General features: G+C 37.8%; 1 protein-coding gene across 3 annotated transcripts in view; it reads right to left on the bottom strand.

Annotated features, from left to right (window-relative positions):
• The window catches only part of TAX1BP1 (Tax1 binding protein 1), a 94,560-nt gene that overhangs the window by 3,124 nt on the left and 77,473 nt on the right, over window positions 1-13,963 (bottom strand). For 2 of the 3 annotated variants that reach the window (XM_055314520.1, XM_055314522.1), the window contains 2 exons: window positions 13,204-13,387; window positions 12,728-12,876 (listed from right to left, as the gene is read on the bottom strand). In XM_055314520.1, the coding sequence (XP_055170495.1) occupies window positions 12,728-12,876; window positions 13,204-13,387 (333 nt within the window). The remainder of the gene's footprint in view (window positions 1-12,727; window positions 12,877-13,203; window positions 13,388-13,963) is intronic. The other variant, XM_055314521.1, reaches the window with a different exon arrangement.

The following is a 13,963-nucleotide window of genomic DNA, read 5'->3' as shown; positions in this document are numbered from 1 at the left end:
AAACAGACCCACTTCATATCAAAAGCAATAACATCTCCCACATGCCCATTTACTTTCTTCTGAGCAGCTCTGTTAATTGTTCTCATGTTATGAACTAACAGTATATAAACAAGTATAGCAGACAACGATGAAAGTCTTTATATTATATTGCTGGGTAGTTACACTTGTTCCACAGCTGCCATTAACAGGCTAAGTAGTCAAGTCTGTCATGGTAAGAGGCACCAAGAAAGTGTGTATGGTGTGAAACCCAAAGGAAACAAAAGACAAACTGACTTATCTTTTTGGGAGAGTAAGAGGTAGGGGAAGTTACTTGGCTATTATTCTGGTGATTATCCCTTCCTGAAAGGTCCAAGAAAGGATAGGGGGCTCTTTTTTTTTTTTTAAAGGGTTTATTTATTTATTCATGAGAGACAGAGAGAGAGAGGCAGAGACACAGGCAGAGGGAGAAGCAGGCTCCATGCAGGGAGCCCGATGTGGGACTCGATCCTGGGACTCCAGGATCACGCTCTGGGCTGAAGGCAGGTGCTAAACCACTGAGGCACCCAGGGATCCCGCAGGGGGCTCATTCATCACATGAGAAAATATTTTGTTTACACAATTCCTCACTAAATAACCCACTATGTACGTATTTTTCCCAGTGTGGTAACATTAAAATAATCCGTTTCCTTCCTTTGTATAGTTTTGCAAAGTGGGAAATAGATACAAAACAGAAAAACAACTTCTAATCTTTAGTAAGATTGAAAGAGGTTATAATTATATTTATTGACAAACTGAAGACTGACCCTGGCCCTCCTAACACCAAACTCAAAGTAGCTCTTCATGAGAAAAGAGGGTGCACAGAAGTGATACCTTGTAGTCTCCATTATGGCCTATTTGAGGTGATTTTTTAACTGCTAAACTGTATTACTAACTCACAATAAAAAACAGTCAAAATTTAAAACATAAAACTCAACTTTCTAGGAACCAAAAATATAGCCTATACCAATCTACTGCTTCCGTGAATCAGCTAACAGAGTTTATTGCTAAAGTGCTAGACTTATGTCAACCTATATGACAGGTTAACCATGGGATGAGGGAGCAATTTTTTTTACTTTTATACTTTCTAAGCCATATATAATTTGGTAATGATAGACCCCCATTATTCTGTCTTTATCTTCTACCACATATTACCTAATAAAAGGGGAAAGGGACTCAACAGAAGAATTCCAGAAGTTGTAAAGAGACATAGTGCTCATGAAATAAGAAATCACCTACTCAGAGAACAGTTAGAAATCAGAAAGTGTGTCATAAGTTCTCTGAATAGCCAATTCATATAAGATCTCTTGACCCTAACATGCAAACTGACCAAATTTTCACTCACAAATACATTTATTCTATTTTACTCATCAAGCTTGGCTAATTAACTTTCAAAATCATACTGGATTAAATACAACAAATGAGACTGGGAAGTAAGGTTACTCAGGCAGGCCTACTGTCAGCAACAAAAAATGGCTAAACTAGTAAAAAGAAACGCAGACAAGAACTCAGAATATCCAGTATTTTAGCACTGGATCACAAAGCTTTACTAACAAAACATGGAGATACTGTTTAATGCTCACTTTTAAATTAGTAAACTTGAATCATCAAGGTTATATTAGGTATTCTTTAAGAAGGCAGAGAATCGGGCATCTGGATGGCTCAGTTGGTTAAGCGTATGCCTTCAGCTCAGCTCATGATCCCAGGGTCCTGGGATTGAGCCCCGCATTGGGGTCCCTGCGCAGCAGTCTGCTTCTCCCTCTCCCTCCTTGTGCTCTCAAATGAATAAAATCTTCTAAAAAATAAAAATTAAAAAGAGAATCTTATTTTTTAAGATTTTATATTTATTTATTCCTGAGAGACACAAGAGAACCAAATACACAGACAAGAGGGAGAAGCAGGTTCCTCACAAGGAGCCCGATATGGGACTCGATCCCTGGACCGGGATCATGCCCTGAGCCAAAGGCAGACAGACGCTCAACCACTGAGCCACTCAGGAATCCCAGAATCATGTATTCTATTTGAGAAGGATTTCTGTCCCAAACTCCCAAAATAATTACATTTTAGTACTGAAAGTAGTCAATGCAAAAATATTTTTTAATAGGTTTTAAGGTGTAAGTACCCAAGGGAGAAGCACACTCCATGCAGGGAGCCTGATGTGGGACTCGATCCCGAGTCTCCAGGATCAGGCCCTGAGCGGAAGGCAGGCACTAAACCACTGAGCCACCCGGGATACCCAAGATGGTAAACTTATGTGTACTCTATAACTACAAAAAAAATGCAATCATGATTAAACTAGCAATATACATTGAGGAGCTAATGACTGAGTTACACACCTGAATCATTAAGACAACAGAACTATATAATCAGCATATCTCAGACTGTGCTTTAATTCTGCCTTTGCTAAGAATTATTAATGGGAATATTTAGTATCACTCAGGAATTAATAATGTCAAGGAAGAAAGGTCCACCACTTAGTAAAGCTTTTACTAAGCTGATAAGAATTACTTTAGTTCAATAGCATACAAAACATTTGCTAAGGCCAAAGTTAATATGTAAGAGAAAAGAGTTGGGCAGCCTGGGTAGCTCAGCGGTCTGGAACTGCCTTCATCCCAGGGCATGATCCTGGAGACCCGGGATCAAGTCCCACATTGGGCTCCCTGCATGGAGCCTGCTTCTCTCTCTGTCTCTCTCATGAATAAATAAAATCTTAAAAAAAAAAAAAAAGAAAGAAAGAAAAGAGTAACAATGACTGTTTAACTTTTATATAAAACTATAGTTTATCTGTATCCCTGAAACTTTGTATTATTACATAGTATTAGTCAACATTCTCCTTTTTATGAGATGTTACTGTTTAAGTTCTGCCAAATATCCAATTATAGTAATAGGGCATGTCAATGAAGGGTGTCACTAAATTCTAACTACATAAAGATATTTAAAAATGAGAAAGCAGACTTCCAGGAAAGAGAGTAGTAGGACCCTCTATTTACCTGGCCCCAGGCTAGATAACGTATCAGTGCAAATAACCCAAAAAACAACTTGAAGACTGGAAGAACAAAACTCCAAAACAAAATGTAGAGAAAGGCTACAAAGAAGAGGGTAGGAAGAGCAGAGATGTGGTGGGGAGCTAAACCCTTCAAGTGTGGCTACCAGAGGGAGCCAGAGGGGCAGAGACGTTTAAGAAGCAACTATCAACACCAGGAGCCTACAAGGAAAAGACAAATCCCCATAGTATTTGGCTTTGAATACTGGGTGGGCCAAATTTCATGAGTTCTTAAAACCAGCTGGGATTTAAATCCTCTAGAACTTTAAAAATCAGCAGGCTCAATCTGAGAAAGCCCAGAGGGCAATGGGAAGCTGAGCCATCCTTACTGAGACAGCCCAGCAAACAGCCCACAGAGATACAGGTAGAAGCAGCAGCCTGAACAGGGCTTGGGGCATACAGAAGGGAGAGTTAGTTACTGAAGTCAGAGTTCCTTGAATAACTTCTCTTAAGCAAAGAATCTGGCAGGTGCCATTTCTCTTCCGAGCCACTGTCCCCAGCATAATCACATGGTCACCATGTGACTGGGAACCAGCAGGACATCAGCAGACACTAACTTGCTTACACCATGCCCCACACCCCTCCAGCCAAGCCTGCCTTAGTCCCAGTACTCTGGGTCCCCTCCCTGAGACAACCTGCACAAACCTTGCCTACATTTTCTCCCTCAACTTCCAGTGGAGGACACATATACACTGTTGAAACTACACCAACCCAACCATACACTTTGCACAGCAGCCTCAGCCAGCCGAGTCTCCATACTATACTTTCTCTGTGGAAGAGGACCAGCACACACAACTTGTAAACCTGCCTGCCTGTGTTTTGGGAAGCAGCCACAGCCAGTCCTATCTTGGCAGTGGTTGCTCATCTCCTATGGAAGAGGACCAGGCCAACTTGTTAAAAGAGCCCACTACTTTCTTTTTTCTTATTTTTTAAGATTTTATTTATTTATTCATGAGAGATGAGAGGCAGAGATATAGGCAGAGGGAGAAGCAGGCTCCCTGCAGGGAGCTTGATGCAGAACTGGATCCCAGGACCCCAGGATCACGACCTGAGCCAAAGGCAGATGCTCGACCACTAAGCCACCCAGGCACCCCAAGCCCACTACTTTCAAGACCAAGAGACATAACTGACTTTTCTAACACACAGAAACAGAGTTCGGCAACATGAGGAGACAGAAGAATATGTCTCAAATGAAAGAACAGGACAAAAATCACAGCAAGAGACCTAAGTGAAGCAGAGAAAAGTAAAATGCCTGATAAAGAATCTAAAGTAATGATCATTAAGTACTCACTGGACTTCAGAAAAGAATAGAAAACATCAGTGAGACCCTTAACACAGAGATAAAAATAAGAACCAATCAGAGATGAAAAACAATCATTGAAATTAAAAATACATGTGATAGAATAAATAACAGGGTGAAGGAAGCAGAAGAACAAATTAATGACCTGGAAGACTGAAGTAATGGAAAGTAATCGAGCTGCGCAAGTGAGAAAAAGAAAAAAAATCAAAGAACAGATTTAGGGAACATGACACCACCAAGCATAACAGTGTTCACTTTACAGGGATCCCAGAAAAAAGGAGAGAAAAGGGAACATAAATTTATTTGAAGAAATAATAATTAATCTGAATGTAAATGGACTAAAGGGTCCAATCAAAAGATATGAGGTAATAGTGGGGGGGGGAAAAACCCAAGATCTATCTATATGCTGTCTACAAGAGACTAACTTTATTTTTTTTAATATTTTATTTATTCATGAAAGACAGAGAGAGAGAGAGAGAGAGAGCTAGAGACACAGGCAGAAGGAGAAGCAGGCTCCATGCAGGGAGCCTGATGTGGGACTTGATCACACCCTGGGCTGAGGGTGGCACTAAACCGCTGAGCCATCCGGGCTGCCTGAGACTCACCTTAGATCTAAAGGCACCTGTAGACTGAAAATGAGGGGATGGAAAAACATTGGTCATGTCATGCAAATGGATGTGAAAAGAAAAGGTTGGAGTAGAAATATTTATATTGGAACCAAAAAGTCTTTAAAACAAATCCTATACAGTTAAGTGTCTGCCTTGGCTCAGGTCATGTTCTCAGGGTCCTGTACAGAACCCCGTGGGTGGGTGGGTGGGTGGGGGGTCCCCTGCCCAGCGGGGAGTCTGCTTCTCCCTCTCCCTTTGCCCCTCTCCTTCATTTCTGCTCGCTTTCTCTCAAATAAATAAAATCTAAAAACAAAACAAAAAAAGACTAACGAGACAAAGAAACTATATAATAGTAAAGGGGATAATCCAATAAGAAGATGCAACATTGTAATTTATGGATCCAACACAAGAGCACTTAAATACATAAAACAGTTGATAACAAATATAAAGGAACTAACTGATAGTAATGCAATAATAGTAAGGGACTTTAACACCCCACTTACATCAGTGGGCAAATCATTCAAACAGAAACAACAAGGAAACAGTGGCTTTGAATGACACATTGGAGCAGATGGATTTAACAGATATATTCAGAGCATTCCATCCTAAAATAGCTGAATACATATTGTTTTCAAGTATACATGGAACATTCTCCAGAGTAGAGAACATATTAGCCTACAAAACAAGTCTCATATAACTCAAAAAGACTGAACTCATACCAGGAATCTTTTCTGACTACACCACTATGAAACTAAACATTAACCACAAGAAAAAAAAATCTGAAAATAGCACAAATACTAAACAACAAACGGGCCAAGAAATCAAAGAATAAGAAATTACAAGGAAACAAATGAAAATGACAATGCAACAGACCAAAATCTTTGGGATGCAAAAAAAGCAGTTCTAACAGGGAAGTTTATAGCAATACAGGCCTGCCTTAAGAAGCAAGAAAAAACTCAAATAAACCTCACCTTACAACTAAATGAGCTAGGAAAAAACCAAAAAACCAAAAAGAAGGAAATAATAAAGATTAGAGCAGAAATGAATGATAAAGAAACTAAAACAAAACACAACAAAAAACAAACAAACAAACCAACAAAAAAATCCATGAAACCAGAACCTGGTTCTTTGAACAACAAAAGCACCACACATACCAAAAAACCCTCAAAACCCAGGAAGGACTCAAATAAAATCACAAATGAAAAGAGGAGAAATAACAACCAACACCACAGAAATACAAACAGTTGTAAGAGATTATTATGAAAAATATGCCAACAAATTGGGACAACCTAGAAGAAATGGATAAAGTCCTAGAAACAAAACCTACCAAAACTAAAATCGGAAAAAAACAGAAAATTTGAACAGACCAATCATTAGCAGTGGCATTGAATGAATAATCAGAAAACTACCAACAAACAAAATCCAGGACCCAACGGCTTCATAGGCGAATTCTATCAAACATTTAAAGAGGATTTAATACCTATTCTTCTCAAACTATTCCAAAAACTAAGAGAGGAAGGGAAACTTTCAAATTTATTCTGAGGCCAGAATTATCCTGATAACAAAACCAGATAAAGACATCATAAAAAAGAAAAGTACATGGGACACCTGGGGGGCTCAGGGGTTGAGTTGTCTGCCTTTGGCTCAGGGCGTGATCCTGGAGTCCCAGGATCGAGTCCCACATCGGGCTCCCTGTATGGAGCCTGCTCCTCCCTCTGCCTGTGTCTCTGCCCCCCCCCCTCATATGAATAAATAAATAAAATCTTAAAAAAAAAAGTACAGGCTAATCTGATGAACACAGATGCAAAATTCCTCAACAAAATACTGTCAAACCGAATCCAACAATAAACTAAAAAATCATTCACCACAACCTAGATTTTTTTTCAGAATGCAACAAGTGTGGTTCAAAATTCACAACCAATCAACATGATAGATCAAATCAGTAACAGAAAGATAAAATCTATATATTTATCAATAGATGCAGAAAAAGCATTTCACAACGTACATCCATTCATGCTAAAAAAAAAAAAAAACCCTCAACAAAGTAGGTTTAGAGGAAACCTACCCTCAATATAATTAAGACACATATGAAAAACCCACAGTGAACATCATACTCATTGGAAAAAACTGATAGCTTTTCCCCTAAGATCATGAACAAGACAGGAATTCCACTCTCACCACTTTTGTTCAAACTCTACTAGAATCCTAGCCACAGCAAAGAGACAACAAAAAGAAACAAAAGGTATCCAAATTGGTAAGGAAGAAGTAAAACTTTGGCTATCTGCAGATGATAGGATACTATATAAAATCTTAAAGACTCTGCCCCAAAATAACTAGAATTGATAAATTCAGTAAAGTCATAGGATACAAAATGTCTTGTATCTGTTGTATTTCTATACACTAATAATGAAACAGCAGAAAGAGAAATTAAGAAAACAATCCCATTAACAGTTGCATCAAAAACATTAAGATACTGAAGAATAAAACTAACCAAAGAGGTGAAAGATCTATATTCTAAAAACTAAAAAAACACTCATGAAAGAAATTTGGGGTGATACAAAGAAATGTAAAGACATTTCATTCTTACGGACTGGAAGAATAAATTGTTAAAATGTCCATACTACCCAAAGCAATCTACAGAAACAATGCAATCTTTATCAAAATACCAACAGAATTTTTCAGAGAACTAGAACAAAGAATCCTAAAATTTGTATAAAATGACAAAAGACCCCAAATAGCCGAAGAAATGTTGAAAAAAGAAAATTAAAACTGGAGGTGTATCACAACTCCAGACTTCAAGTTATATTACAAAGCTAGGGTAATCGAAACAGTATAGTACTGGCATAGAAACAGACACATCAAAGGAACAGAACGGAATATAAACCCACAAAAAAAAAAAAAAAGAAAGAAAAGAAACCCACAATTATATGGTCAATTAATCTTTGATAAAGCAGGAAAGAGCATGCAAGGGGGCAAAAAGATCTCTTCACAAATGGTATTGGGAAAAAGGGACGGTTACATGCAATAGAATGAAACTGGACCACATTCTTACAACATACACAAAAGTAAACTTAAAATGGATTAAAGTCCTATATGTGAGAAATAAAACCAGAAAAGTCCTAGAAGGGAGCACAGGCAGTAATTTCACTGACACTGTCTGTAGCAACATTTTTCTAGACTGGTCTCCTGAAACAAGAGAAACAAAAGCAAAATCAAACCACTGGGAAAACATCAAAATAAAAAGCTTCTGGAGAGCAAAGGAAATAATCAACAAAACTAAAAGGCAACCTATTGAATGAGAGAAGATATCTGCAAATGACATATCTGATAGAGGATTAGTATCCAAAATATATAAAGAACTGCTACAACTCAATGCTCAAAAAACAATCCAATTAAAAAATGAGAAGACAGGAACAAGTATTTTTCCAAAGACAACATACAGATGGATGGCCAACACCAGAAGATGCTCAAGATCACTCATCACCAGGGAAATGCAAATCAAAAACCACAATGAGCTATCACCTCACATTTGTCACAATGGCTACAATAAAAAACACAGAAACAAGTGTTAGTGAGGACATGGAGAAAAAAGAAATCCACGTACACTGCTGGTGAGCATGCAAACTGATGCAACCATTGTGGAGAACTGGAAGTTCTTCAAAGTTAAAAACAGAAGTACCCCATGATCTAGTAATCACACATTGGGTATTTAACCAAAAAAATACAAAAACACTAATTTAAAGAGATACATACACCCCTATGTTTAATGCAGTTACTTACAAGAGTCAAATCATGAAAGCAATCCAAGTATCCATCAACAGATGAATGGATAAAGAAGATATGGTGTACATACATACAATGGAATGTCACTCAACCATGAAAAATAATTAAATCTTGCCATTTGCAATGAAATGGAGCTAGAGAATATAATGCCAAGTGAAATAAGTCAGTCAGAGAAAGACAAAATAATGTATAGCACTGCTGAATTACTATACAGTATACCTGAAACTAGTTTTACACTCTATAGTAACTATAGAATTAAGATTAAAACAACTTAAAAAAATGAGAAAGCAAATAATTCTGCAAGATCTCTATTATTAATTATTATTATTATTATTATTATTATTATTATTATTTAAGATTTTAGGGCAGCCCCGGTGGCGCAGCGGTTTGGCACCACCTGCAGCCCGGGGCGTGATCCTAGAGACCCGGGATTGAGTCTCACATCGGGCTCCCTGCATGGAGCCTGCTTCTCCCTCTGCCTGTATCTCTGCCCCTCTCTCTGTCGCTCATGAATAAATGAATAAAATCTTAAAAAAAAAAAGAAAGATTTTATTCATTTATTCATGAGAGACACAGAGAGAAAGAGGCAGAGGCACAGGCAGAGGAAGAAGCAGGCTCCATGCAGGGAGCTCAACGTGGGACTCGATCCTGGGTCTTCTAGGATCACACCCTGGGCCGAAGGTGGCACCAAACCGCTGAGCCACCCGGGCTGCCCTCCATTATTTTTTTCCATATTCAGAAATTGACTCAAAATAGAAAAAAAAAAAAAAAAAACTAAATATAAGAGCAAAATACAGAAAATTCAGGGACAAATCTTCCTACCTATGGGGATTAGGCTATGGATTAGGCAGTGGTTTCTGAGATCTGACAACAAAAGTACAAGCAAAAAAAAAAAGGATAATTCAACTTCATCAAAATTTTAAAAATTGAGGGTGAGAGTGCCCGGAAAGGTCAATCAGTTGAGTGTCTGACTCTTGGTTTCAGCTCAGATCATGATCTCAGGGTCATGTGATAAATCCCTGTGTCAGGCTCCATGCTGGGCATGGAGCCTTCTTAAGATTCTCTCATTCTCCCTCCCTCCCTTTCAAAAAAAAGAAAAAGAAATCTGTTGGTTCATATACTGTATTTTTGAGTAGCAAGGGTTCAGAGCCATGGTTCCCACTGCTAGGGCACAATAACAAATTCACAGGGTACTATGGGATAGTTTTAATTTTCTAAGTTGATGAAATATGCAGAAACACTCCACTTTGTCAGATATCACTGTGAACAGCTAGTTCAACATAGCTCAGAGTTTCAACATTAGACAGTGCTACATTCCCTTCACTGACACTGTATCTTTGAGAAGCAGCTAGAATTTTGGCAGCTGCTGAAATATAAAGCATGTGCTTCGTGAAAATCAATGTGAATCAGGAAATGAAGGTAGTTTGTCCAAATTCCCAAAGTTTGAGAAGCTGTACATTGGTCAATAACTACATATATCCCATTAGAAACTGCTTATTAATTTAAGAATGAAAAGTAAGAATTTGTTAGAAAATTGCTAAGTATTTCTTTGGCTTATAGAGTATCATAAAAAAAAAATTTACTTAGTAGTAGAAGCCCAAAATGCCATGAACTGGAAGTTTGGGAACCTCTGGTTTAGTCTATTTGATAGACTGGTAAGTGGTAAGGATCAGAGCTCCTATAGGCAAACCAATGAGGTTCATATCCTCATCTGACTGTACCCTTACCAACTGTGTGTGATGAAACAAGCCAGTTAATCTTTGTTTCCTCCATTATAAAAGAAAGGATTGTAAGAGTTCCTACCTCACAGGACTGCTCTGAAGAACAAATGAGTTAATATGTTTAAAGAGCCATGCACTAGCTGGCTAGAGAAATGTTTGGTGCATGAGCATAATAATTAGGATGCTATTGCTATTACAATTATTAGGAAAAAAGGAGTCACAAAAAGCTTTTGATCTGATTGCTGACCAATATCTGGTGCAAAAGGGAGGAGATCTGGCAAATATATGACTGGAGTAGGTTGGAGAACAGGCAGCCTCAACCCTGACTCTGAGGTCCTATGGCTGTTAATTACTCCCAGGGCAGGGACCAGAGAAAATGAACAAGTCAAACTCAAATCTGCTTTCTACATTCTAAAAATTACTCATTAAAATACTTCACTTGCAAGTGATTTTTGTTGCAATGACAAGGATTTTTTTTTAAAGACTAAATGTACATAAAAATTAGTTTCTGTCCAAAGTGAAAAAAATCTTCTGATTGCAAAATACAATTATCCAAGGTGTGCCTATTAAGAATCCTTCCATCTCATTACCAAATCTAAGCATGTCAGCAAATGAGCACAAGACTCTAACACTGCTTCTCATGGGTTTGCAGGAGGGCAAAGCACACAGATCAGAAAGAACATTCTGCTAATTAAACTGAAGCAGATGACTACAGAAGAGAAGGGCTTGTCACATGTAACATCTGTGCCAAGAATGATCAGATTAAATATGCAAAATCTGAAGTAAAGGTGTGAAAAAGCAGTAAGATTATACTCTAGACCTTAAATAGGCTACAAAAGTTCTGACAGTTTCCCTAATTATTCCCAGTAATGGACATAGGAGGCCAAAAGGCAGGAGGGAGAAATACATTTTTCTCCATTATGGGTGTTGAGCACTAGGGCTAAAATCATGCCTGTCTGAACACTGATCAGTTTCTGCAAAGGTTAATAGCAATTAAATGCAGCAAACTAGATTAAATGAGAAACAGGTCATGCTACTGCTGTACTTGCAAAGAGCACGATAAAGCATTTCTTTTAAATTCATCTTAATGCACAGGAAATCCAAAAGAAAAAAGTGCTATGAGGAAAAGAATTTATTATATGGTAAATAAATCTTAAATGAAATAAAAATAAAAATGACATGCTACACAAAGGAACTCAAATTATCTGTATTGGGTTGCTGAAAGATTATTAAATACTAATGATGCCTTCTCGGGGGGGGGGGACTGATAATACACCTCTTTTCTAGCTAAAGATAATACAGTCTACCTTAAATTTAAAGTGAGGTATCAATGCTAAAATGAAAAGATGCATATTGAAGAAGCATTACATGTCTTTAATACTGCTTCTTCCAACCTAGTACATCTACAAAAGAATATAGTAAATTACTTAGTAATAATCTGTGACTATAGCCAATAATAATGTATCATATACTCAAAAGTTGCTGAGACTAAATCTTAAAAGTTCTCATTACAATAGAAAAAACTTGTAACTATGTGTGATAATAGATGTTAACTAGACTTGTAGCGATCATTTCATGGTACAAAGTCAATCATTATGTTGTACATCTCAACTAATGTTATTTATCAATTATATCTCAAAAAGGATTCTTTTTAAAGATTTTATTTATTTATTCATAGATACAGAGAAAGAGAGGCAGAGACACAGGCAGAGGGAGAAGCAGGCTCCATGCAGGGAGCCGGATGTGGGACTCGATCCCGGGTCTCCAGGATCACACCCCAGGCTGCAGGTGGCGCCAAACCACTGCGCCACCAGGGCTGCCCTCAAAAAGGAAATTTTTTAGGGACTCCGGAGTGGCTCAGTGGTTGAGCGTCTGCCTTTGGTTCAGGGCGTGATCCTGGAGTCCCGGAATCAAGTTCTGCATCAGGCTCCCCGCATGGAGCCTGCTTCTCCCTCTGCCTGTGTCTCTCATAAATAAATAAATAAAATCTTTAAAAATATTTTTTGAAGATTAAACTGATAATTATTATATTGAGGTCATTCTCTGAACTTATTCTTTTACTTTAGTATAAACCCTAAAGTGTAAGTCTCAAGCATATTAATGGTTGGTTTTTCAAATTTAAATACAAGCAGGTTTTTCCAAGAATTAAGCAATCACATGTATACACAAGCACACACACTCTCTTTTCCATAAATATATTTCTCTACATGAAACAAAAATAAAAGGAACAGGTTCAGAAAATAGAAATGCAATTTACTTTGCTATCTTCGGGGTCTTCTAAACCATCAGGCCGACTAAGGTTTCTAGCAGGCTGGCTGCAGACTACATTATCTTCCAGTCCCCAGGAAGGTACTCTCACAGGTGGCCTTTGGATTTCATCTGGGTAAAAAGCACCATCTGCTCCATCTGAAATAAAAACTTTGGACGTGAAACCCAGTACTATAATTAGAATCTCTGGGTATAGCTATGATAAACAGGATATAAAGAACCATTTTTGTGCATCACAAAAATGATCTTTTTAACCCAACTCATTTTTAGAAATAATAAGCAAATCAACTACTCATTTGTGCTGAAGCACTCCTAGATGAACCTAGTTACTGTTAAACACTAAAACTACTGGTTATAAGATGTTTCTATTAGAGTTAATTGTACTAGTAGTTCTCTAATCCCTTGAAGATACAAACCAAAAAACTCCATATTCAGTTAACCTCAAGTCAAAAATATTTTAATAACCTCTGGTTTCCTGTGTTGCATAAGGATTACCATACTGCAGAACTGGCTGTATATGTGGCACTGTAGCAACATGACCATTTTGCTCTGAGCATGTGTTGAGACACTGTGAGATCTTTTGAGGACTCTGGGAATTCTGACCTTCCATTTTCCTTTCTGCTTGATCTTCTAGATTCCTTTTAAGTTCCTAAAATTAACAAAAACAAAGGTAGAGAGCATTCAAATATTTTATAATAAGAGCAGCATTAAATGTTTAGCTAAAATATAAAAAATTACTTCTCTATTATGTTTGAAGAATACAACTGAAAAGGCTGGCTCTCAACCCATTAAATATCCCTTCCACATATAACAACATTGGAAGGTAGAATAAGGCCCAATGTATTTTCAAATTTATCTATGCCAAGAAGCTGCCCTTTTTATTGAGCTAGGAGGAAACTGAATCTTCTTGCAACTTAGCTATTCATAAAAGACAAAAGACAAAAAGCAATCCATACTGATTCTCCAGTAAATTCTATCAAACATTTAAGAAACTTTTTTTAAAAAAAATATTTTACTTATTCATTTGAGAGAGCACATGCATAAGCACAAGCAGGGGGAGCACCAGAGGGAGAGGGAGAAGCAGGCTCCCCACCATGCAGAGTGTCCAATGTGGAGCTCAATCCCAGGACCCTGGGGTCATGACCTGAGCTGAAGGCAGAGGCTTAACCAACTGAGCCATCCAGGCACCCAAGACACTTATTTAAAAATACTAATCCCACATAAA

Source organism: Nyctereutes procyonoides, unplaced genomic scaffold (genome assembly GCF_905146905.1).
Source record: "Nyctereutes procyonoides isolate TBG_1078 unplaced genomic scaffold, NYPRO_anot_genome, whole genome shotgun sequence".
NCBI classification, from domain to species: Eukaryota; Metazoa; Chordata; class Mammalia; order Carnivora; family Canidae; genus Nyctereutes; species Nyctereutes procyonoides.
Note: the sequence above shows the minus strand (reverse complement) of the source record. Positions and strands in the feature narration are given on the sequence as shown.